At 39.1% G+C, this 22233-nt stretch overlaps 1 protein-coding gene across 1 annotated transcript; it reads left to right on the forward strand.

Annotated features, from left to right (window-relative positions):
* Window positions 1-6579: 6579 nt before the first annotated feature.
* Window positions 6580-15723, forward strand: LOC309516537 (vomeronasal type-2 receptor 26-like; the record flags this gene model as incomplete). The annotated part of the gene is made up of 4 exons (XM_082195298.1): window positions 6580-6933; window positions 7517-7744; window positions 12643-12769; window positions 14822-15723. The coding sequence occupies 4 exons, from the start codon at window positions 6580-6582 to the stop codon at window positions 15721-15723; spliced, it is 1611 nt and encodes a 536-aa protein (XP_082051424.1).
* Between the last annotated feature and the right edge of the window lie 6510 nt (window positions 15724-22233).

Here is a 22233-nt window from a genome sequence, read left to right on the forward strand (position 1 = left end):
GTAAAAGTTGAATTACAATCCTGATGATCCCTGGAAGAATCAGCATTATGCTGACAGCATTTTGGTTCCTTTACAAAGGAAATAGGAGAGGTCTGTTGGCACTATTTGCAATGCATCTTGGGGTATCAAGAAAGAATAGAAGGCAATAGAAGGAATCAGGACCTTCAAGAGTTCAAATAAAATGAGGCTACTATTCATAAGACATACCAATTGGTTTAGGGCATGTTGAAAATGTATTTCATTTGTTTCCTTTGTGCATGTAATGTAGCTTTTCTTCTTTGTACATTTTCTCACATAACTAGCTAAGGCCTGTAAAAGGGATCAGCACCAAATTCTGCTTCCAGCCAGATCAATGGCAATGTTAATGAATGTTGACATGGAAATGTGTAAGTCCATCTAAATGTGCTTCCATACTATCTCCTTTGCGGCTTTGGCCCCCAAAACGCTGCTGGTTATTATTGAAATGGTGCTGTCTTTTCTAAGATCAATTAAAAGAGACTTCACACATGCCATTGATGTTGTTGTTGTTGTTGTTTATACCTTGCCACTCTGGGTGGTTTCCTCATGGGCCATGGGCCCCTGACCCACTCCTGCATAGTCTGCTTGGGGACTCAAAAGGGTTTGTGCTGCTAGAATTGTGATTATCGCTCAGGGAAGGTGTATGTTTCAAAGGTGTAAAATATTTCTAGCAGCTTCCTAATACATGATGCAACTTTTAAGGGCAATGGCACTCTCAGGAAGTGATCAATATCCCTATCATTATCAAAATTACTGGTTTCCAGCCTCTTACACAAAGGACATTAAGAGCCCATTAATATGACAAACAATCACCATCGATTGGGGTGCAGGGGAGTTATGAAATCCTCATATTGTTCAGAGCTGGGCATAAGCATAGTCAGGGCTCTGTATCCTTTTGCATAATCATTTTGCCATAATATGCTAGGCTATGATTCCACCAGCTGATTTTCCCATGTTTTTAGCCTAAATAATATACCATGAGTACTGCCAATTATCATCCTTTGTCCTTGTTCATTTGATCTTCCACTGTAAAGTTTTTGAATATGAAAAATAAACCTCATTAAGTAAGCATTAATTACCTAAGTCTTACCGCACATATTCCTTTACTGTAATATAGCTTATATTCCATTGGACAAAATGTTTTCCGGTTCTCTTGATAAATGACATTATCTTCCCTCTTCAAACTCAAATATATATAGTTTGTACAAGGATTTTAAACAGAAAAATCTTACTGTCCTCACTCCTCCTTAAAGTGAGGCAATACTATTTATGGACACTGGTGGACAAGGACCCATTATTAGCTACAAGACCAGGATACTGGCATTCAGATTTCCTACAAGGCCAAACTGTGAATCAGTGTAGCAAAGAACTGTCCACCATTTAAGGAAGGCTGGAGTAAAACTGGTAATAGCTACATATGATGTTGTAGTTGGAAACATGGGGAACTTCTACATGTGTAGGAAAGGTTTTCTCAACAGGATCATGCTGGTAGTTGTGTTGCTGCTTGTACTGCTGTGTCATACTGTATGCAAGACAAATTCAATTAATTGCAGCATATATGATGATCCTCTCCCTATTGTTCATGAATTTTACCAGCCAGGAGACCTTCTCATTGGGGAGATTGTTTCTCAAGCCTTCTTCCTCTATAATAATCTCTCTTTCATGGAACAGCCTACCCAGGTTGCAATTAATGAACCCATGTAAGTCATTATTTCTTTTCTCTCACTCTTTCTTGTTCTGTAAAATGCTCAGTCCAGTAAAACTGGGGGGAAACCCAGTCAATATGCAGCACTGTGCTTCAGTTGTTTTTAGTTTCTGGCATGAGAAAAGTGACATTCAGGAATATTTGAGCTTGGCTTTTAAAAATATTTAGTTTAATTTTCATTGATTTGTTTTGGGGGGGAAATGATTTAGAAAAATATTTTATTTTTCCTTGAGTTTTCACCCCTGCAGTTTGCCCACTCTATTTCCATATTACACACAGACAACATCAGGGATGGTGCTGAAACTTACAACATACTGGAAAGGGTCTCACAACTAAATATTATACCATAAGAAGGTTATGTGTATGAGTCACACGTTTGCAAACACTATCTGGTCCCCCTTGTCCATGATTTTATGTGCAAATGTGCACTAATAACACAGCATGTGGATGTGTGTGTGTGTGTGCTGCAATCATATGAGTTTCTTTAACTTTAACCAATTATAGTAATAAATGCATCAAAATACAGGTGCCCAAATGTGTTCATGAAATGCTTGCATAGTATTGTATATATCTCATTTGACTGAATCTTGGTACAGAGTTCCCAGTGATAGGAATGTATTGATTGAAACAACATGAATGTTACTAGGGAAAATATAGTATTTTGGGGGCAGTGGCATTGAAAGATATTCCCCACAATGTTCTTGAATGGTAGATTTATTTTGATAGTAGGAAACAAAATTAAGTTTTGGTAGGTGAAAAACAACTTAAGCTTCCTATGAATAGGAACTAATTAATATGTGACTTGATCTGTAGGCTAGTCAGTCTTTTTGTAATTGTTTTCAGACTTGGGAAAATATGTTCCAATCAACCACTGTGGGGATTCTGAATATTGAGGGTATAAACTTATTTCAACATTTTTTTTCTGTATTACTTTTTGTTTTCTTTTAATTTGCTTTGACGTGATATAGTGTGAAGACTAATTCAGTAACTTCTATTCCATTCTATTATATTCTATGGTTTTAACCAAATATTGATCTTAAAAGTGGGCAGGTGAGGTGAATGATAATGATGAGTACAAATGCATTATTGCTGCTCCTGTTTGGTCGTCTTCTTCTTCTTCTTCTTCTTCTTCTTCTTCTTCTTCTTCTTCTTCTTCTTCTTCTTCTTTAAACAGCAGTAACTCTTTTTACAGTTCAGTGCCAAAGAACTACCAGCACATCTTGGCCTTAGCATTTGCTGTCAAGGAGATCAATGAGAATCCCAAAATCTTGCCAAATATCTCTCTGGGATTCCGCATCCTCAATAGCTACTACACTGCAAAGATGACATATAAGGCTACCCTGAGCCTGCATTCCACCCAGCATAGGTTTGTTCCCAACTTCAGGGGTCATAAGCAGAACAATCTGATAGCTCTCATTGGAGGGTGCATCTCTGAAATCTCTGCCAACATTGCCATCATTTCAGCAATTTGCAAGACTCCACAGGTAAGTCATGTGCATGTGAGTATGGAGATTTTGCAATGGTGGCACACAGTTTAGATTTCAGCAAAGTATTTGGTGACATTCCTTTTTTTTTGCAAGTAAATTTTTATTCAGAATTTGTAAAAGAAAAAAAAAAGGACAAACAAATACAAAAATAGACATTTTAACATAAATTATTCATCCTATTTTCATGCTATACAAAAAGTAAGCATACAATCATACAAAAAAAATAATATAAGCATTAGGCTCTACTTAGCCTTTGACTTCCCTCCACCCTTTTGGTAAGTATCAAATAAATCCCGGATTGCGTAATTAGTTTATTAAAGTTTATACTTATTAGCTGATAAAGTTTTTCTAATACCGCCAGTTCCTCCTATATATCCGTTCCAATATATTTCCAAAATTTACTCCAATTTTTTTGAAATTTCTGGTCGTCTTGGTCTCGTATTCTGCCTGTTAATCTATCTAGCTCGGCATAGTTAATCATTTTGACCTGCCAGTCACTTACGTTAGGTATATTTTCTGTTTTCCAGTTTTGTGCCAGCATAATTCTTGCGGCTGTGGTGGCATAGAGAAAAATTTTTTTATCTTCATTTTTTATTTCCTTACCCATAATTCCCAGCAAAAAGGCCTCAGGTCTTTTGGGAAAAGTATATTTAAAAACTTTTTTAAGTTCATTATAAATTGCTTCCCAAAAAACCTTCACCTTGTTGCATTGCCACCACATATGGTAGAGGTCTCCCTCCACTTCACCACATTTCCAGCATGTCTTATTTTCTGATCTATAGATTTTAGCTAATTTTGCCGGCGTGAGATACCTAATGATATCTTGGCTAGCAAACTGGTTATATAAAGACTAGATGCCAATGCCATCATGTGGATTCAGAAGTCATTGGGAAATTATAGTGGGTGTTCATCAGTGGCTCCTCATCAACCTGGAATGTGATTTACAATAGGTGTCACAGGAATCTGTCCCTGGTCCTGTATAGTTTAATAATATCCCCCCTCAAAAAATAATAATTCTGTGATTGTCATACATAAATAATACACTGTGGGAATAAAATAATCCAGCTATCATGATTTTTCAACTTTTACTTAATTTATACTTCCCTATATTTTCCTGAAAACATATATCCCAACCTTCAACAAATGAGTTGTGGCTTTAAACAAAGATTTTATAATAGCCAAATTTTTTATCCCTGATCAAAATGACAGTAAACACATAGATTTTTTTGATGTGTAATGTACTCCGCCGATTCAAGCACTGACCTAGTTCATATATCACACTAAGCCAAAGTTAAGTAATAGTTTGTTAAATAAGCCACAAGTCATCGCACAGACAGTCTAACAACCCTTAGCTTGTTTCATGCAAGTTCGGCTTACTTTTCTTCCCACCTACTTTGTACTCCCTGCCTGTGGCATTCACACAGGGGCCCCCGGTCATTCCACGGACTATTGACCCTGCACCACCACAGCTTATCTCTTCCATTGTCACCAACCAGGTTTCCCCAGTAATATATTCAGACTCAGTCAGGTTGTAACGTATTAACAAAGATTTCAGTTTATTGTGAAGGCAAATGAGTTTTAAACACTGTAATCTGATTCACTCTCTCTGTCTCCCCTCTGTCTTTAACTCACTCTGACTCCTATGCCTCCCACCCACAAGGAACCAACCGAACTAACTGCCCAAAACCCCTGTGATGAGCCTTAAACACAGTTAGGCTCCGCCCCTGGGCTTTCTTATTAGTCAGCCTATTAACCCTTTCTTTCTCTCCCCCAGTACGACATCTCCATAATGAGTGGGCAAACGCCACACTGCCTAATATCTCAAGTGCTTTTGTACCACCCTACTACTGTTTTTGCTTCATTGTGTCCACGTGTGGCTTCCCATTGATTGGCTGAAAGAGGAAGGGTATAAAAATCTATAGGGACATGGGTGTTGCTGTGGTCTAAACCACTGAACCTCTTGGGCTTGCTGATCAGAAGGTAGGCGGTTCGAATCCCCGTGACGGAGTGAGCTCCCGTTACTCTGTCCCAGCTCCTGCCAACCTAGCAGTTGAAAGTGCAGCAGTGCAAGTAGATAAATAGGTACCACTGTGGCAGAAATGTAAATGGTGTTTCCATGCGCTCTGGTTTCTGTCTCAGTGTTCCATTGCACCAAAAGTGGTTTAGTCATGCTGGCCACATGACCTGGAAAGCTGTCTGTGAACAAACACCAGCTCCTTCGGCCTGAAAGCAAGATGAGTGCTGCAACCCCATAGTCACCTTTGGCTGGACTTAACTGTCCAGGGGTCCTTTACCTTTACCTTTATCTTTATAGAAATCTTCTGGGTCTGTGGGAATTGCAAATGGTCTGCAAAAAAGAAAAGAAATTTGGAGGTGAAGGACTCATGTCCTTTCAAGATCCCATGAACCAAAGCTTGAAACCTGTATCCTAAGATGAAGCGTGGGACTGTTTTAGGGGGAGGGGGAATGTACTAAGAGTCATTGTGCTGCTGGTTCTTCTAACATCACCCAACGTTGTGTGTCTGCACCATTTTGTAGTTCTGTCACTTTTAATGCTTTTTTAAATGTAGCAGCCATTGTGCCATAGCCCCATCTTATGCTATGCCACACTGCCACAGCAGTCATTCGGTGACTAAATTTGCCCAATTAAAGTGGAGTCCATTGCACTACCACAACAGATATTTTCAGTTAGTAAAGTGATGGGAAAGTCATTGAAAAGTATGGGATGAACATATAAATCATTTACATGGATGACATGTAAACCATCCCCTAAGCAAATCAGGATGAGATTGGAATGAATGCTCATTCTTGTATAACTTGCCTGCTAACAAATCAGAACAAATGGTCAATAAATAATGGACATAGTTAACTACTGTGTAGCCTTGTTCAAGTAAGTCAGGATAAATGCTTAATAGAAACAACAGTCATTTCATTGTCTTCAGATTATTGGTTATTTCTTCTTCTAAGTGTGCTATTTTATGTAATGGCGTCTTGTTTAAAATGAATTAAATACATCATAATAATAAAATAAGATGGGATTTTATTTATCATGATGTATGTTGTACTTGGTTTGTTTTTATTATTATTTTTATTATGTATTTTGTGATTTTTATCTTGTATTTTTCTATTGTGAACTGCCCTGGGATCTACAGATGAAGGGCTGTATACAAATTTAATAAATAAAAATTTAATAATAATAATTGTAATTCATGGTTACAGGACACACACACACCACCTATCCAGTGTTTCTAAGATTTTGCATTTTCCTCTAAATTCTCTGAAAAATGCTTATACATTTTATTTCATCTTACTTATGGGTCATTCTTGCCACTACAAGTTTCCAAAATGCTGTTCCCATTTTTGTATCAGATGGTCCCAAATGAATCCCACCAACACATTGGAGTGGTGCTATTACTTCAACATTTTGGATGGACATGGGTTGGCGTTGCTGCTGTGGATGATGACAAAGGGGACCAGTTTTTACAGACAATGGTGCCAATTCTTTCCCAAAATGACATCTGTTATGCCTTCATAGTAAGACTGCCAAAATGGAGCTATGTGGAAGAGTTGATAAACTTGATTTTAGAGCAATGGAAAACTTATGTAACTGTCATTGAGAAAAAAGCCAATGTAATCTTTGTATATGGAGAACCACCATCCTTCCAGGTTCTGAGGATATTGCTGTTTCTAGCACCCTTCTTGGCATGGCCACCTCTGGGAAAAGTATGGATTATTACATCCCACTGGGATTTTGCATCTCTCTCTGTTCAGAAGATCTGGGATATTCAAACCTTCCATGGTTCCATATCATTCACAGTTCATTCAAAACAGCCTTTAGGATTCCAAAAGTTCATTCAGATCATAAGACCTGCCTGGGCCAAAGGAGATGGTTTCATCCAGGACTTCTGGGAACAGGCATTCAGCTGTTCATTAAAAATGTCTAAGGGGCAGGAGGAAAAGGAGAATGAAACCTGCACTGGGGAAGAAAAGCTGGACAGCATTTCAGGGATTTTGTTTGAAATGAAGATGACTGGCCACAGCTACAATGTCTACAATGCTGTCTATGCTGTGGCACATGCTTTACATGCAATATACAAATTCAGTTCTAAACATATAAGAATGTCTGAAGGAGAAGAACAAGGATTTCAGAATATGCAACCATGGCTGGTAATTACTGCTCAACACATTTTAACATTTTCTCCTTTATGTAAAATTATAGACACCGCATATGGTGACTATACACTGTGAAACACAAAATAATTTCAAGATTTAGATTACCCTCTGTTCATATTCCCTTTCAATCTAGGTTCATTGCTTTCTAAGGAGTATCTTCTTCAACAACAGTGTTGGAGATACTGTGCACTTTAATGACAATGGAGAATTAGTTGCTGGTTTTGATATTACAAACTGGGTGATTTTCCCCAATGGTTCATTGGCTAGAATTAAAGTTGGAAAACTGGATCCTCAGGCTCCTCCAGGCAACAAGTTAAGCATTCATGATGACCAAATTGTCTGGCACCAGAGCTTTAACCAGGTGAGACATAGCTGCATATGTTTGACTATGTAAGTTTATTTTTAGCAACCCATCTTTCTCAATGATTTTCAGCTGCTGAATGATAGTGATTAGCATTTTAAAAACTTTTTTTAAAAAAAATCATAATTCCTTCATAGTTTTTCAAACTACAGCTTTACAAAGTCAAACTTGTCTACTATAATGCCACAGAACATCTTTTTATTTTGTGAAAATGTAGGAGGCGTCAACCAGAATTTATTTATTTATTTATTTTTTAAATAAAATTTTTATTGGTTTTACAAGAGTTTTTATAACAAACAAACATAAAAGAAAAACAGACAAACAAACAAATATAATTTCAAAATGTCCTTTCATAAACTTCTTTCCTCGGACTTCCCCATACCTCCCCTTTCTGCATCCTCATGTCCAAGTTTTATAGCAACATATAAATATTTTTTCCCATCCTAATTCATCATAGTCCTTTCTTAATCTAATCTTATATTACTGCAACCCTTTCTCTCTGTAGAATCTCGACATTCTAAACTTCATCAAGTTTATAATAGTTCTTAAGATAAATCTTAAATTTCTTCCAGTCTTCTTCCGCAGTCTCCTTTCCCTGGTCACGAATTCTGCTCATCATTTCCGCCAATGTCATATAGTCAATCACTTTCATCTGCCATTCTTCCAAGGTGGGTAAATCTTGTGTCTTCCAATACTTTGCGATCAGTATTCTTGCTGCTGTTGTTGCATACATGAAAAAAGTTCTATCCTTTTTTGGCACCAGTTGGCCGACAATGCCCAAGAGAAAGGCCTCTGGTTTCTTAAGGAAGGTATATTTAAATACCTTTTTCATTTCATTATATATCATCTCCCAGAAAACCTTAATCTTCGGGCATGTCCACCAAAGATGATAAAAAGTACCCTCAGTTTCCTTACATTTCCAACATTTGTTATCAGGCAAATGGTAAATTTTTGCTAGCTTAACTGGGGTCATGTACCACCTATAGACCATTTTCATCACATTTTCCTTTAAAACACTACATGCCGTAAATTTAATACCAGTGTTCCACAACCTTTCCCAGTCAGCAGACATAATATTATGACCAATGTCCTGTGCCCACTTAATCATAACTGATTTAACTGTTTCGTCTTGTGTATTCCATTTCAACAGCAAGTTATACATTCTTGACAAATTCTTAATATTGGGTTCTAACAATTCTGTCTCAAGTTTTGATTTTTCCACCTGGAAGCCAATTTTCCTGTCTTGTTTAAAAACCTCCATTATTTGATAGTAGTGGAGCCAATCTTGTACTTTGGGTTTTAATTTTTCATGGCTCTTTAATTTCAGTTTCTCTCCATCCTGTTCTAAGATCTCACAATACTTTGGCCATCCGACCTCCATATTAACTTTCTTGTGGGCCTTAGCCTCTAAGGGTGACAACCATCTAGGGGTTTTGTTTTCCAACAGATCTTTGTATCTCATCCAAACATTAAACAACGCTTTCCTTACAATATGATTTTTAAAGGCACTATGCACTTTGATTTTGTCATACCATAGATATGCATGCCAGCCAAATGCATTATTGAAACCTTCTAAGTCCAAGATATCTGTATTCTCGAGGAGCATCCACTCTTTCAGCCAGCAGAATGCTGCTGCTTCATAATACAATTTTAAGTCCGGCAGGGCAAATCCCCCTCTTTCTTTTGCATCTGTTAAAATTTTATATTTTATTCTGGGCTTTTTGCCCTGCCAGACAAATTTCGCAATATCTTTCTGCCACCTCTTGAAACAGTCCATCTTGTCAATAATCTGCAAAGTTTGAAATAAAAATAACATTCTAGGCAATACATTCATCTTAATCACTGCAATTCGGCCTAACATTGACAATCTCAAATTTGACCATATTTCTAAATCTTTTTTAATTTCTGACCAACATTTTTCATAATTGTCCTTATACAGATTCAAGTTTTTAGATGTTAAATTAACCCCTAGATATTTCACCTTCTTAACCACCGTCAGACCTGTCTCTTCTTGAAACTTATTCTTTTCCATATCTGTTAGGTTTTTCCCTAAGACTTTAGTTTTTTGTTTATTCAATTTAAATCCAGCTACCTGTCCAAATTGTTGGATTATTTCCAACACTCTTTTTGTACTAGTGTTTGGCTCCTGCAAGGTCAAAACCAGGTCATCTGCGAACGCTCTTAACTTATAATGTTTGGTTCCGACCTTTACACCTTTAACCTGCTGGTCGTCTCTAATCATGTTCAGCAACACCTCCAGGACCGAAATAAAAAGCAATGGGGAAATTGGGCACCCCTGTCGTGTTCCTTTTTCTATCTTAAGTTCCTCAGTTATTACATTGTTTACAATCAACTTAGCTTTTTGTTCGGAATATATTGCACCCATACCATTCTCAAATCCTTGTCCTACCCCCATCCCATGAAGATTCTTTTTCATAAAACTCCATGAAATATTGTCAAAGGCTTTCTCCGCATCCACAAATATCAAAACTGCTTTAGTATTTATGTTCACCTCTAACTTTTCCAAAATGTCTATTATATTCCTAACATTGTCTGAGAGGTGTCTTTTTGGGAGAAAGCCTGCTTGGTCTCTGTGAATCTTCTCCATCAGTACTCTTTTAAATCTTTTTGCTAAAATGTCTGCAAAAATTTTATAATCCACATTCAGTAACGAAATTGGGCGGTAGTTCTTCAGTTGAGTCTTTTCAGTCTCTGTCTTTGGTATGAGTGAGATATATGCTTCTTTCCACGATTCGGGTGCCTTTTTTCCCTCTAAGATCTCGTTACAAACTTCCTTTAACGGTTGTATCAGCCATTCCTTTAAAGATTTATAATATCTGGAAGTCAGTCCGTCTGGCCCTGGAGATTTGCCCAATTGCATGTCCTGAATGGCACCCTCTATCTCTTGTTCTGTTATTCTCTGGTTTAGATCCACCTTGCTATGATGAGAGATTTTTTGTAATCCATATTTATTAAGGAATTTATCTATGTCCTCTTCATTTTGTAATCCTTGGGAATAAAGTTTTTTAAAGTAACTCACAAAACAATTTCTTATCTCGTTGGGTTTAAATATATTTTTTCCATCCACTTCTAGACTTGTGACTGTATTTAATTTCTGTCTTTTCTTAAGTTGCCATGCCAGAAGTTTACCACATTTGTCTGCCGACTCAAATGTCTTTTGTTTCATTTGCTTTATTTTCCATTCTATCTCTTGGTTCATCAATTCCATATATTGTGTTTGATACAACTTAATCTCCCTCAAAATCTCCTGGGACTTTGGTTTTGATCTTAATTTTTTCTCTCCTTCTTTTATCTTTTCCAAAATTTTTTCCTTTTTCTCATTCTGTTTCCTCTTCTTTATTGAATTTTGTTGAATCAAAAATCCTCGCATCACAGCTTTACTTGCGTCCCAGATCACTCTTTTTTCCACCTCGCCCTTTAGATTGATTTCAAAATAGTCCTTTAGAGTTTTTTGGGCCTTCATGTGGATCTCTCTATCTCGAAATAGGGTGTCATTCATTCTCCATCTAAACTGACCAGTTGTTGTAAATTTCATTTCCATCTTCACGGCGTTATGGTCGGAACAGGTTTTTGGGCAGATTTCTACCTTCTTAATCTTCGGAGCCATTCCACTAGTAACCCATATTTGGTCGATTCTGGTCCAGGTCATCTTTGCATGGGAGAAAAAGGTTCCCTCTCTTTCAAGAGGGTTCCTTGTTCTCCAAATGTCTATTAAGTCCATATTTTCAGTCATTTCGAAGAAAGTCTTCGGGAGTCTCCCTTCTTTAGTAAGTGTCAGTCTTTGTGTCTTGTCCATGTTTGTAGAAACTACACCATTCATATCTCCCATGATTATCATATTGTATTCCAAATAATCCGTCAAAGTTTCATGGAGTTTTTTGAAGAATTCTGCTTTACCTTCATTTGGTGCATAGATCCCAATTATCAAAAATTTTTCTCCTTGTACCTGAATCTCCACCGCTAAATATCTTCCTTGTTCATCTTTGAACATCATTTTTGGAGCCCACTTCTCTTTTACATAAATCACAACTCCTCTTTTTTTCACTTTGTCCGACGAAATAAATTCTTGTCCCAATTTTTTATTCATAAGCAGTCTCCCAACCAGAATTTATTTTGAACCGCCAATTTGAGTGCAAATGATCCCCAAGCCTGTAAAACAAAAGGATGTAAAACTAAGAACATTCCCTCTTATGTAGCTTACAGTTCACTTTAAGGTAAAAAGTTCATGCAAAGGTTATGCAGACCCAGGCTAGAAACATGTGAGGAATGAACTGTGAGTGAACTAAGCCCACCTGACCAGTTGAACAGGCGAGAATCTTGGCAAAGGATCTAAAAAGGAGTGATGGAAGCCATGCGAGAAACTGGCATTGTATACTTGTAGCATGTGCATCTCGTGTCATAAATCATATCAGAACGGTTGTTTTAATTGTTCCTACATCATAGACGGCTCATTTTTGACCAAATGGGGCTTTCCACATCATATATGGCTTGTCTTTTGACCAATAAGAAATTCCCATGTCTTCTCTGTGAGGGAGGAGGGAGAGTGACTACAGGCTATATAAGCCTGGACTGAGCTGCATATTTTGCCTCAGTCCGCCTGGACTGGGGACCATAACTTAAGTTATGAAATAAATGTGATTTTCCTTGAACTCTATTTGTCTGTTGTTTATCAGAATATCCCTGCTTACTTAAAAATGTTTCAGCTGTTGTTGTTTGGAAGAAAAGAATATCTAATCTCTTAGAGCCAGGCTTATATTTACAGTCTGTGACCCCATGTGGGGCTGAATGGGTGGCAGAAGGAAATTTACTGGCGAATTTATTTTCAGTGGATTCCTCCTGCATCCTATTAACTATCTAACCTGCATATTTCCATGTAGGTGCTGCCTGTTTCTGTGTGCAACGATCACTGCTATCCTGGCAACAGCCGAAAAAAGAGGGAAGGAGAGTTATTCTGCTGCTATGATTGCGCTCCATGCTCGGAAGGGATGATCTCTGACCAGAAGGGTAGGTGTCATAAAGAACAAAGATATTGCCAAATTTCTAGAAAGTAACATTGGAGATTGTTGGATGTTTCTTTGGATTATTTGTAGCTCTTGAACATATACTGTGTTTAAACTACAGTTTTTAAGTTAGTAAACCACAAAGCAGTTTCAATGTACAACTTAAGAGTGGGAGTAAAATTTTATAAAAGACATAAAAGATCCTTAAAAAGTGCCAAGAGGCAGCAAGGCAGGCCTCCCTTGGAAGGGATTTTCACACCCGTCAAAAAAGATCATTCGCATGGATCTAACCCAATCATATCTGAAAAGTCAAAATCCTCTCTGGCAGAATGTAAGGCATGGATCAATTCATGTGGAATTATGTAGTCATTTTGATAATATGTCCCTACAGTGTTAAAGACGTTGAAATTCATCACCCAGTTTTTTGAATTTGGCCCTGGAAATGGCCAAAGACAGTGAAGCTGTCTTAAGAGGACAGACATATTCTCCCAATAACAATTTCTGGCCAAGGCACTAGCTTCTATATTTTTAAATGTGTGTAAGGCAGCCCCAACGAGAGTATATTGCAAGAATACCATCTCAATATAACCAGGACATGTATCCATCATTATGGTCATATTCATGAGAGAAAGGGGGGGGTGGTTGAAGCAACAGGTACTCCATCCAAAACATGGGCAAGCACACAACACACATGACTCTGGCAGTCAACAGGAGCAAAATTAATTAAAAGCTATACATACGATTTAGCAAAATTTAACCAAGGATGGTTTGTGCAATCTGTGTAGGCTGTGGGCACACCTGCTTTTCATTGGTTCTCCTTCTCGGCTGAATCGAGAACTGTGTAACTGTGTATATGCCTCACATTCCTCTCTAAGCTGAGGTTAGACCAAGTTGTGTCAAGGAGCTATTTTCTCCTTGCTGCAGCCTTCCCAGCCCATGGCCTCATGGGATATATGACTCTTGTTTGTTTGTTTGTTTGTTTGTTTTAAAATAACAGCAAAATTGCATTTCTTCCAAATACATTTGCTTTCGTTAGTTCTTTTTATAGCTCATCATGCTTAATAAGTCATTTCCTTCATCTCTGAGCCATATTGGGTTCTCAACCACTGTTTCCTCTGGTTGGTGTTTCCTTAAGACAGTTGGTGGGCCTCAAGAATCTAGAAAAATGAAGAAGTTTCTATTAGCCTGAGTTATATCCATCAAGCCTTTAAAAAGATGGCTGGAGATAAAAAGTATTTTTTTTTTTTTTTGGTCAATCAATGAAATTTTATTATTATTTTCATATTGAGATATTTGTAGAATAAACTTGGAAGAAATCCTTCCAACTTTTCTTCTTCTTTTCTCTTTATTTCTTCTCCTTTGTTGTTTTCTTCTCTTTTATTCCTCTTTTCATATATATGTGCTTATTAGAAATATATACGTATGTACGTATTTGCAATATTTAGCAGTATTTTGAAACCATTACAGTGGTACGTCGGGTTACATATGCTTCAGGTTACATACGCTTCATGTTACAGACTCTACTAACCCAGAAATATTGCTTCAGGTTAAGAACTTATAAAAAGTATTTTTTTTAAAAAAAAAATACTTTTTAAAAATGTATTTTGCATCCAAAAGACCCAGTCTCTGATTTTTTTTGTTAAGTCTAAAACTGTAGATTCTCATTCTTACATATGCCCACAATAATTTTCCAGTCACTTGGATTCAGACTGTGATAGTGACACATACATTAAGGACTGAGAAAGAATGGCATTTGTGAAAGGCTGCTTTATGAAGATATGCCTTAAAATGATATAGTAAACAGGAAATTCCTAGTGCATGGGGGGACGGGGACTCTTAGCTATGTACAGTGCCACTTCACTATAATCCACATGACAATTGTGGAACCAAGATTAAACAAAATGATGCATATTTTGAAATTTTGGAACTCTTAGAGTTCATCAAATATTTACAAAGTGGGATGAAAAGGTCTTTTCACTATGTGCAAAAGTTATTTTTTTTATAAATGTTGGTCAAAATCTTGACATACTTAAAACATTGCTTCCTTTTCCCCCAGACATGGACACCTGTGTCAATTGCCCTGAAGATCAGTATCCCAACAAGGACCAAACTGAGTGCATTCCAAGGGTCCCAAACTATCTCACTTACAAAGAATCTTTAGGGATCATCTTAGCTATCTTGATTATTTCTTTCTCTTTGATCACAATTTTAATTCTGGGGACTTTTAGGAAGCACAACGAGACTCCCATTGTCAAAGCCAACAATCAGACCCTCACTTACACTCTCCTCATCTCCCTCCTCCTTTGCTTCCTTTGTTCTTTGCTTTTCATTGGACAGCCTGGAATGGTGACCTGCCTTCTCCGACAGACAATTTTTGGCATTGTGTTTTCTGTGGCCCTTTCCAGCGTTTTAGCAAAAACCATCACTGTAGTTCTTGCATTCATGGCAACCAAACCAGGATCCAGGATGAGAAAATGGATTGGGAAAGGACTAGCAAATTCAATTGTCCTTTCCTGCTCCTCTATTCAAGTTGGGATTTGCACAGTTTGGCTATGTGTTTCTCCTCCATTCCCAGATGTGGACATGCAGTCATTGGATGGGGAAATTATCCTGGAATGTAATGAGGGTTCGGCTACCATGTTTTACTGTGTCTTGGACTATATGGGCTTCCTGGCCATTGTCAGCTTCATTGTTGCTTTCCTGGCTAGGAAGTTACCTGACAGTTTTAACGAAGCCAAATTCATCACTTTCAGCATGTTGGTGTTTTGCACTGTTTGGTTATCCTTTGTTCCAACTTACCTGAGCACAAAAGGAAAATACATGGTGGCTGTGGAGATCTTCTCCATCCTGTCTTCTAGTGCTGGATTACTGGGTTGCATCTTTTCCCCAAAATGCTATATCATTGTGCTGAGGCCTGAACTGAACAACAGGGACCAGCTAATAAGAGGGAGAAAATGAAAGACTATGTTCATCTGTATATTTTAAGACCGTATTTCTGAGATATTCAGGGAAGGCCCTTGGGAACTTGCTCCTAGAGAGGTTAGACCGGCTCCCACCTTGTTGTCCTGCCACGGGGAAGTGAAGACTCACTTGTTCCAACAGGCTTTTGAAAACTGAATGCTTGTAACGAAAGGGCGGGTGCCGTGCTGCTTTTATTATAACTGTTTTACGTTTTCAATCATTTCTATATATATAGTTTTAATTCTACCAATGTTTAATTGTTTTTTAACCAAGCGATTAACACCAGATTAAATATCCAAATGGAGCTGCAGGCACTCAAAACGACAATTGAACATATCACAGATTATTCAGATAGAGATAAAGGGGGGTGTAACTATGCAGGATTCCAGAAATAGAGGAAGGAGAGATTATTGCTTTTATTTTAAGTTGTTTTGACAGTTTGAAGATACACCTGCCCCCATTGTTCTCCCTGAAATTGAACAGGTGCACAGCGTGGGTAGGCCTTAGAGAAAGAAAGGCAGTTGCACCAAGAGACATTTTGAATGCTGCCAAACCAAAACTTTGATCCCTTTGATTTTAAATGCCTTACACAACTTTCAAGAACTTAAAATACAACTTCCAGATATGGACATGCACTCACTGAATGAGGAAATTATATTAGAATGTAATGAGGGTTCGCATACCATGTTTTACTATGTCTTGGAAGTTACCAGACAGGGGACCATGCAACAACTGTGGCTCCTTTAAGAAAGGAAAAGAATATAAGAATATAATTTATTTATATCCCGCCCTCCCCAGCCGAAGCCGGGCTCAGAACGGCTAACAACATTAAAATGATACAACATTCTAAAATCATTTCATTATAAAATCAATTCAAATCAGATTAATGGCATCCATTGGGCTAGAGTTCTGTGAGGATTGCCAAAGGAGGGGGTGAGGCTGTGCCCTGGCCAAAGGCCTGGTGGAACAGCTCTGTGTTGCAGGCCCTGCGGAAAGATGTCAAGTCCCACAGGGCCCTAGTCTCTTGTGACAGAGCATTCCACCAGATCGGAGCCACAGCCGAAAAAGCCCAGACTCTTTATACTGTAATGGTGTCTTTTTCCCTCCAGGGATCATGGGTGTTGTGGGACAGGGGAAAGAGAATGGATGGACCTGGTATGCTGTTTTGTGTATAAAAAATATGTGCATATTTGCTTGGGCAGGGACAAGCCATCTCTGTGCTGCCGTGTCCATCCTGTGTCCACAAAGCCTAGGAGAATTGGCAGGCTGCTTTGCTCTAAGTCTACACCTTCTTAATAAAGCACTAGAAATGGCCATTCTGCTGTTTTTGAAATACTTCTTTAGTATCTCTGCATCCAACCACTCCTACATGCCCTCAGTTGGGCCTAGGGTTCAGAATGTATGTTCTCCTTCAACATACAACAAAACCTCTGTCAATTATGAGCTGAGCAGTGTTTGTTGTTTAGTTGTTTAGTCTTTTCCGACTCTTCGTGACCCCATGGACCAGAGTATGCCAGGCACTCCTGTCCTCCACTGTCTCCCGCGGTTTGGTCAAACTCATGCTGGTAGCTTCGAGAACACTGTCCAACCATCTCGTCCTCTATCGTCCCCTTCTTCTTGTGCCCTCAATCTTTCCCAACATCAGGGTCTTTTCCAGGGAGTCTTCTCTTCTCATGAGGTGGCCAAAGTATTGGAGCCTCAGCTTCACGATCTGTCCTTCCAGTGAGCACTCAGGGCTGATTTCCTTAAGAATAGATAGGTTCAGTGGTGTAGCGTGGGGGGTGCCAGGGGTGCCAGCCGCACCGGGCGCAACACTGGGGGGGGGCGCGAGTCCAGAGGGAAGGGACAAGCAATCGAGGCTTGGTTGGGGTGGGGGGTCGTCGTCTCCGCCACTGCTTCTGTTTTCCGCTGCGCTGAGGCGAGCTGGGCGCGGCCAGGCATGCAAGCGCAGCACCTGGCCAAGCGCTGCAGCTTGGGGAGCCGGCGCCTTAGCGCCTTGCCGTCGGCCGCGCAGCCGTTGCCCAAGCTCGACAACTCGTGGAGGGCGCCTCTCTCTCTCTCTCTCTCTGCCTGGAGGGGAGGGGCTTTCCCTGCTCTTTGTTCCGTTTGAGCAAACACAGCAAGGAAACAGAGCAGGGTGGGCAGTAAGACCCTGAGGCAGAATGCAGGAAAGCAGCCACTTCCTCTTTTCAGGTTTCCCTTCTCCGGTACCTACCCACCCACGTTTATTGCGAGAGAAATCTAGCTGACTGCAGGGAAGGGGTTGGGTGCATGTAATGTGTGACAAAGGCATCAGGTGTACGTCTTGGGTGGAAAGGGTATAAGGGTGGGGAGGTAGAGTGCATTTAAAAAAACCAAAACATTGTGGATTTAAACAAGGAAAATGTAGCATAATCTACTGTTTGTAAGGGCCCTTTGGGATTGGTTTTACCCATCTCAGACAGTTAGCTCATAGTGTAAATAAAGATGGCTGTTGTATACATTTTTTAAATAAAAGCATCAACAACAATCCTTTTGCACGGTTTGTTGTGCTGTGTTGCAGAACTTTTTGCAGTTGCAGGATTAGGGATGGTGTTCTGTGCTACAGTGGCGTAGCGTGGGGGGTGCAGGCTGGGCCGGCCACACCGGGCGCAACATCTGGGGGGCCGCGCTCCACGGGTTAGGGGGCGCAAAATCCACGGGTTAGGGGGCGCAAATTACTTGCCTTGCCCCGGGTGCTGACAACCCACGCTACGCCACTGGATAGGTTTGATCTTCTTGCAGTTCATGGGACTCTCATGCGTCTCCCAGCACCATAATTCAAAAGCATCAATTCTTCGGCGATCAGCCTTCTTTATGGTCCAGCTCTCACTTCCATACATCACTACTGGGAAAACCAGTAGTTTAGAGGTTTAACGTTATGGACCTTTGTCGGCAAGGTGATGTCTCTGCTTTTTAAGATGCTGTCTAGGTTTCTCATTGCTTTTCTCCCAAGAAGCAGGCGTCTTTTAATTTCGTGACTGCTGTCACCATCTGCGGTGATCATGGAGCCCAAGAAAGTAAAATCTCTCACTGTCTCCACTTCTTCCCCTTCTATTTGCCAGGAGGTGATGGGCCCAGTGGCCACGATCTTCGTTTTTTTGATGTTGTGCTTCAGACCATATTTTGCACTCTCCTCTTTCACCCTCATTAAAAGGTTCTTTAATTCCTCTTCACTTTCTGCCATCAAGGTTGTGTCATCTGCATATCTGAGGTTGTTGATATTTTTTCCAGCAATCTTAATTCCAGCTTGGGATTCATCCAGCCCAGCCTTTCGCATGATGAATTCTGCATATAAGGTAAATAAGTAGGGAGACAATATATAGCCTTGTCGTACTTTTTTGATGAGCAGTGACCTATGGCCAATCTATATGTTACGTTAGCTACATATCTGTGTCCCAACTGCTTCTCTGTTGGAGCCAGGTTGGAACTAGAAGGAATTACCACACATACACACTGAGTAGACAGCAATGTTATTAGTTGTTGTAGAACCAGTTAAACAGTTACTCAACTTGTGCTCCTTGTTTATCCCAAAGTTGGTATCTCACCTTGTTATTTCTTCTTGTTTCACCTTGCTATTTCTTCTTTGATTGAAAATCCCTCCTGAAAAAGCAGCTTTTCTCTGAAATATCTGCATAATTTCATTGTACTCATATATACACAAAGCAGTATTTATTATTACTATTATTCTATTGTTATACATTAATTTCACTCCCAATAGTCCTTTCTCTGCTATTTCCTTGCCCTTGCCTCCACTTTTTGCTCTCTCTGTTTCCTCCTCGCATGACTACAGAGAGTAGAGTAACTGGAGAAGACAGTATGCCAGGACTTAAGAACATTTGTGGGCCCAGCTCCAGTAGAGCCATGGGAAGGGGGCAGGCATGCAAGAAGACTCAAGTGTCCAGTATTGGGATTAAATCAGGCAATGACTTATATTGATTAAAATTATATTGATAAAAAGTTGTACAACAGGAGAAAAACTTACTAAAAAGAAACCTGACAGCAAATTTAAATGTAGCCACAGGCAATGTTATCTTGCAGTCACATGGCAAATTTCCACCAACAATTATTATCCTTCTAAGAAGAAAATAATTGTTCTATAATTTGGGGAAAACTCCTAGCAGTTCCACATGATGCAGCTGCAGAGACCAACAACACACTGGGGAAGATATAATCATAATTACCATTTTTCATCTTCTCATACAATTGACATCCAGAGTCCATTAGCAAGATGAACAATCAGCATCTGAGGACAGCTATAAATCACACATTTTGTTAAGAACACAATCTAGGCATAGGTAAGATGGCGCCATTTTTTTCCTATGATAATTTGCTCTTTATATGTTGCCCTTGTGTCCATCACCTTTTCCTGTAATGATTTTAAGCCCCTTCTCCGCTCCCAAAAAACCCTACTTTATATGTATCCCAGTTCTCATTCTTACTGCTCTATTCATCTTCTACTTCTCAATTTATTATTGTCAAAAACAGGCCCACATTGTTTAGTTATTGATTTACGCATTCATTCCTGCCTTTCCCTAATGTACCTTACATTCTTTTGGACAAGCTGATTGAAAATCCTCAAGGTTACACTTCTTTTCTTACATTTTAAGACAAGATAATAGATACCTGTAGATGAAAAGGAGCACATAGCTATTTTTTAAGAAAAGGAAAAGGCATACTTCTTAAGATTTCCCTTCAAGAATACAGGGAGGAGATAACAAGAATTTCTTGTTGAAGGTCACAGATTGATAAGGAGCTACTTTTAAATATAAGATTGGCACCCAAATTCCCTAGAAGACCACTTGGTAACCAAGTGTAGCAGCAGAATAAAGCACAATTCAAAGAAGCCTGAACCAAAACTGGTAATATCCTCATATGTGCTGTAGATGGAAATGTACGTTTGGAGGGGACTTTTTGTCAACAAAATCATATTGGTGGTAACATTGCTGCTTCTAATGCTATGTCATACTGTATGCAAGACTCATTCTATTAATTGCTCCATATATAACGATCCTCATCCTATCCCTCATGAATTTTACCAGTCAGGAGATTTTGCCATTGGTGGGATTGTTTCTCAAGTCTACTTCCTTTATAACAACCTCTCCTTCTTGGAACAGCCAGCACAGGCCTTGATTGAGGAATCCATGTAAGATTTCCTTCCTTCCTGTCTTCGTTCCTTCTCTCTCCTTCCCTTCCCTTCCCTCCCCTCCCCAACCTTCCCACACACACCTCCATCTCTCTCTCATTCAACAATAGTTCAGATCTCAGTATCTGAGTGCATATCATTAAGACATTATTTCTTCTCCTTCATGATGCAACTCATCGAGACTACCTTACACTGGGACAATCTAGGCTTTGTGTTTGGATATTAAAGCACCATGGATTGTGGCCATCAATCAAATCTGATTCCTAAATGAGAGTATGCGTATGATAAATAGGTTTTCAGGAATAGTCTTGTCCCCACTTGTTCTTAATATTTTAAAAACTGCACAGGGAAAATCATGGGAGTTTATGTTTTCTGAAAAGTAATTTCTTAATTGTCTCTCAGGCACTTTGCACTACCCTGACATAACTGAAGTATGGTTTTCAAATGCAAGTTAGTTTATGGAGGTTTGATAGTCTCCTCTTTGCAAATAGCAGATGCATTTAAGTTACACTAATGTGTCCCTGCCTTTCAGGAATTAAAGGATCCGTTATTTGTTGCTTGCACCTAACTGACTTGATTGTATAATATATTTCTTCATTGATTGAAATGGTTGTTATAGAGGGTTTCAGGCATGTTCAAGGCTCAATGGGCGGACAAGGGAGAAGCACACATTCAATTCCCACTCCCAATGTCCTTCCATACATCATGCCTTCCCAGTCCCCCTGTTGATTAATGTGACATGGTGCATGATTGTGAGAGGGGTTCTATTCACATTCAAGCAAACATGAATAAAATCCTCCCTCATTACACCATAAAGTTTTGCTGACCCCAAAACATTCAAATGTTTCATATAGCTTACTTTCTGCTAACTTCATTCTATTAACTCCTTGGCCTTTTGAACTTCTGTAGTATTGAGTTACATCTCAATATCAGAAGTTTGCTGTTGAATGGTGATGAAGTTTGCTGTTGAATGGTGATGAAATAATCCAATGTATTTCTGTGGCTGATTGGCTATTGTTTTATTAAACAGGTTGTACCTCTTTTTACAGTTCGCTGCCTAAGAACTACCAGCACATTCTGGCTTTAGCATTTGCTGTCAAAGAGATCAATGAGAATCCCAGCATCTTATCAAACATCTCTCTGGGGTTCTATATCCTCAATAGCTACTTCAGTGCAAGAATGACCTATAAAGCCACCCTAAGCCTGCTTTCCAAACAACAACGGTTTGTCCCCAACTTCTATTGTGATGATGACCAGAACAAGCTGATAGCTTTCATTGGTGGATCTATCTCTGAAATCTCTGTCAATATGGCCATTATTTCAGCAATGCACAAGACTCCACA

The sequence above is a fragment of the Podarcis vaucheri genome (assembly GCF_965113315.1).
Source record: "Podarcis vaucheri genome assembly, chromosome: 13".
Taxonomy (NCBI): domain Eukaryota; kingdom Metazoa; phylum Chordata; class Lepidosauria; order Squamata; family Lacertidae; genus Podarcis; species Podarcis vaucheri.